General features: G+C 49.0%; 1 protein-coding gene across 1 annotated transcript in view; it reads left to right on the forward strand.

Annotated features, from left to right (window-relative positions):
• Positions 1 to 3,617: 3,617 nt before the first annotated feature.
• LOC102039449 (acrosin-like) overlaps positions 3,618 to 4,941 on the forward strand; it is a 6,907-nt gene continuing 5,583 nt past the window's right edge. The window contains exons 1-2 of the mRNA XM_014310623.1: positions 3,618 to 3,688; positions 4,650 to 4,862. Coding sequence (XP_014166098.1) covers positions 3,618 to 3,688; positions 4,650 to 4,862 — 284 coding nt within the window. The remainder of the gene's footprint in view (positions 3,689 to 4,649; positions 4,863 to 4,941) is intronic.

Raw genomic sequence — 4,941 nt, forward strand, 5'->3', positions numbered from 1 at the left:
ATATCTCCTTCCCCTGTGATCTATCTCAAGAGTCAAATCATAATTACCTTAGAGAGGATGAAAGTTGAGGAGGACAGTAAACAATAAATTTGTTTAAAAGGCAGGCACATGAGTAGTAGAGGAAGAAGCTGAGTTATCCTGCAGGCCAGCTCTTTCATTAGCCTGCCTTCAGGACACCCAGCATTGGGCAGGTGAGGTCACAATCACTGCAGGGGTGCCACATCTCTGCCCCTCTGTGACACAGGGATGTGTCCCCTTGAGGCCACATGGGCACAGGGACCCACCTGGCTCCTCTCAAGGTGGAAGTCACTGGGATTCCCCCTGTGCTGCTGATGAAGGGGGTTTCACGGGCGGGCAGCCCTGCCGCTCTGTCGCAGACATCTTTTTATTAAAATCCTTTCCTTAGGATTTTTTCCTCCTGAAAAGCTGAGAGGCCTCAGGAACAAATGTAAACAATGGTTTACATTGTTTACATGCAACAGGTGCATCTGTGATTGGTCTCATGTTGGTTGTTTCTAATTAATGGCCAATCACAGTGAGCTGGCTTGGACAGAGAGTCTGGGACAGCTGCCTTTGTTATTCATTCTTTTCTATTCTTAGCTAACCTTCTGATGAAATCCTTTCTTCTATTCTTTTAGTATAGTTTTAATGTAATATATATCATAAAATAATAAATCAAGCCTTCTGAAATATGGAGTCAACATTCTTGTCTCTTCCCTCATTCGAAAACCCCTGTGAACACGGTCACACCACTCCTTCCCCAAACCACAGAGCTGAATGAGCACAGGTCTGCCAGAGCTGGCACAAGCCTGGTCACAGTTCTGCCTGGCACACAGGTCACTGGGAATTTCTGTTCCACTGGGAAAGCACCCAAGGCCCTCGCAAGGTCATTTCCAGTTGTGGTAAATAGGTATGATTCGTGCTGACAAAATTGAAGCAGTAATCAATATGGATACAGTAATTAATATTTGGAAATAATAAAACAGTACAAGGTGTCATGCCAAGAAAGAAAGGGAGAGGAGGGGTTCCCCCCCCCCCCACCCCCCCCTTTTCCTGCAGATGTTCAAGGCAGGAAAAAGCAAGAGATAACAGTTACTAAAAATTAACAGAAAGAAGGGAAAATCTGCTTGGGTCCCAGGAAAATGCCAGTTATAAGAGATTTATTGCTTTGATGCTTAAATATAATATTATGTTAGTTTTGGCTTACATTATACTGGCTTGGTGTGCATGTGTAACCCAAGGGTGAGTTGAAGGACATAACACAGTGAATTTTATCTGCCCTCAAGGTACCCCCAGGCTGACCTGGGCCAGCACCACCAAAGGGACCCAGCAGAGCCTGAGCTGGGCGAACTTGGCTGCCAGGCCCCCAGCCAGCTGCTGCCTCCCCTGGGCAGCTTTTTACAGCTTCACATTGACTCCTTCCTCCAGGCTTGGTTAGGCTGGGTTTGAGCAGACACAGCTTTAGCCACATTCCCACTCAGGACAGCTGGAGGCAGTTTTGTTCCTGCTGCACTTGATCCACGTGGTTTTGGGCCAGGCTCTGGAGTTCTGAGCAGCAGTTGGTGTTCCTCATGCTCCAAGGTGGCTGCTATTCACCCCTGATGCCTTCAGATTTTAGCTTTTTGTATTTTTCCTCTATTTGTAGTCCTGCAGTTCTTTCCTGTATAACTCTAAACTCCACACACAGTGTGAGCTGCTGCTTTCCCATTCTGGTCAGACACAACAATTCCTCTCCAAGGACACCTCACTGCCTCAGGCCCCAAGAGATGTGAACAAAAGTGAGTTGGGGGGAGCAAACTTGGGGTAAATGACTTCATTACCTGCAGCTGTAATTGGAAGATTAACCCCCAATATGCAAATGGACCAAACTTATAAAAATATAAAAATCCATGACCCATTGTCCATTTTTGGGTGTAGAACCTGGGGGAACTTCATCTGCCCAAAATGTACCTGAAGGCTCTTCAATAAATAGAACCATTTTTTATTCCCCTAATTTTGTCTGGCCTCTGTGTTTATGTAGTCCCAAAAGGCATCACCTCCACTTGAACTGGGGTTCAAGTTGTGTCACACAAGGCTGTGAAAGTTAAGGATAGATTTTTGGAGATCAGGGCCCACCAAACACCCTCCTGCTGGGGACAGCCTGAGGCACAGGCAGGAGGGGCCAGAACCACCACAGCACCACCACAAACTCCATTTATATTTGTGTTAATTTAGCAATTAGGCTTTTCTTCTCACTTCCAACTAGGCAATAATTGTCCTTTTTCCCTGCAAGCCCCACAGCAGCCTCAGATCAGGATCCAAGATTGGCTCTCACAATTAAAAGAGAACTATTGTGTAAATATTAAAAAAGCTTTAGTGATGTATAGTTATGTTATTGTACTTTAGATGTCCTCTGTTCTCCCAAGTTTGTCATATGCTGCTATGCCTAAAAAAGAAGAAATGTGTCATTCTCTCATTAATAATGGCACTTGTGACCACTGCCTGTCCCCTGCTCATAGGGGAGCATGAAAGCTTTTAATTTAAAAACTTAAAACTAACTTTTAATTAACTTTTAACTTCGGGAACAAAGTTTGGAAAAATTACTGGAAAAATTACCGGAAAAATTACCGACAGTCTAAAGTTTTATTAAACTAAACCTTGGCATGTCTCAATGAACAAAGTCTGAAGAGAGACAGATATATTGCTGAAATGGGACACGAGGAATGCAGAATTTAAAGGTCTTAAGGACATTTTGAAGAAACCAGAAGAAAAAGAAGTACATGACAGAAAACTCAGTTGATACATTGTGATTGTGGTATCCATATGGCCAAGGATTGGGATTTTCTCCAGAGGATCCAGGTGATGGGGCATTGTGACAAAACTGCTCCCAGCCAAGGTTTATTCTGCTCCCTCTGAGCTGGGGGGAAGCTGCAGCTTTAGGGAAGGAAGATCTGCTTTCTGCCCTTCATTTCGATGCCTCATCACAACCACTGCGGATTTAGATAAAAATCAAAGGGTAAGCACCCAGGGATGCTCCTGACAGCCTTAAAAAAAAAACAGAATTTTGATCCTGATTGCTCCCTAAAAGAGGGAGAACCTGGGTGTCCCTCTGCTCCCTTTGGGGAACCTGGGGGTCCCTCTGCTCCCTGGGGTGAACCTGGGTGTCCCTCTGCTCCTTTTTGGGTACCTGGGTGTCTCTCTGTCCCCTTTGAGGAACCTGGGTGTCCCTCTGCTCCCTTTGGGGAACCTGGGTGTCCCTCTGCTCCCTGGGGTGAACCCAGGTGTCCCTCTTCTCCTTTTGGGGTACCTGGGTGTCCCTCTGCTCCACTGGGGAGAGCCTTTGGAGTGACTTTCCCTTTGTGCCAGATTTTTCTCCCCATGGTGTCATTTTGCAGGCATGGGACCCCTTTTTCCTTGCATGGCCTTCAAGGTCCCTCCCAGCCCAAACCATCCTGTGGCTCTCTGAGGCTGTGGCCTTTCCCTGCCCTGTGAGGCCACCGTGCCCAGAACCTGGAACCACCCAGTCTGTGACATCAGCCCCAGGGCTGCAGGTGCCAGGGGCAATGCAGCTGCTGCAGGCACTCGGCTCAGAGGCTGCCCTGGAAGAGACAAGCTTTTGTTTCTTTCAGCTGGCAGTGATGAGCCTGCTGTACCTCCTCATCCTCCTGGCTGTGTACACACCTGCACATGGCACCTGGGACAACTGCAGGTATGGCCCCAGGCTATGGGAGGGGGCTTGTCCCCCATTGTCACACCCCAAACCCCATGTGGGAGGGGGCAGAAGGAGCCAGCAGGAGGAGCAGCAGCTGCTAGGCAGGGCAGTAATCACAGAATTCACAGAATTATCAGAATCACTGGGTTGGAAGAGACCTTAAAGATCATTGAGTCCATTCCCTGACACCTCAACCAAACCCTGGCACCCAGAGCCAATCCAGCCTTGTTTAAACACCCCCAGGGCTGGTGCCCACCTCCCTGGCAGCACATTCCAGTGCCCACTCCCTCTTTCTGTGAAGGATTTTTCCCTCATGCCCATCCTAAACTGCCCCTGGCACAGCTGGAGGCTGTGTCCTCTTGTCCTGGTGTCACTGGTGAGCACTGCAGGGGAAATGACCTTGTGGGAATGGTGTGAGCACAGAGAACAGAACAGAATGACCAGGTTGGAAGAGACCTCCAAGATCATCGAGTCCAACCCAGCCCCAACACCTCAACCCAACCCTGGCACCCAGTGCCACATCCAGGCTTTGTTAAACACCCCCAGGGATGGTGACTCCACCACCTCCCCAGTCCCAAAATTCCCAGAATTCACAGAATGACCAGGTTGGAAGAGACCTTCAATCATCGAGTCCAACCCAGCCCCAACATCTTCTCCGCTAAACCCTGGCACCCAGAGCCACATCCAGGCCTTGTTAAACACATCCAGGGATGGCACCCAGCAGAGTGTTTCCCCAGATGTGTTTCCCCAGCAGAGCTGGGGGAAATCACAGAATCACTGGGTTGGAAGAGACCTTCAAGACCATCGAGTCCAACCCATTTCCTGACACCTCAACTAAACCCTGGTACCCAGTGACACATCCAGGCTTGTTTTAAACACCTCCAGGGATGGTGATTCCACCACCTCCCCGGGCAGAACATTCCAGAACTTGATCACTCTAATGACTTTGTGTTTCCAGAGGGACCTGTGGGCAGCGGCCCATGGCTTCTGACTTCAGCTCCATAACTGCTGACTACAGAATCATGGCTGGCACAGGTGCCCTGCCAGGGGCCTGGCCCTGGATTGTCAGCATCCAGGACCCCAGGAAAGATGGCAGCGGCCACACGTGTGGCGGGTCCCTCATCAGCCCACAGTGGGTCCTCACAGCAGCCCACTGCTTCCTCCAGGCCAGGTAAGGAGGAGCTATTGGAATAATTACCAATATAGCTGGATGGGATGTGCCTGAGCTTGTCTGGGCCTTGCTGCTGAAC

Source organism: Geospiza fortis, unplaced genomic scaffold, assembly GCF_000277835.1.
Source record: "Geospiza fortis unplaced genomic scaffold, GeoFor_1.0 scaffold324, whole genome shotgun sequence".
NCBI classification, from domain to species: domain Eukaryota; kingdom Metazoa; phylum Chordata; class Aves; order Passeriformes; family Thraupidae; genus Geospiza; species Geospiza fortis.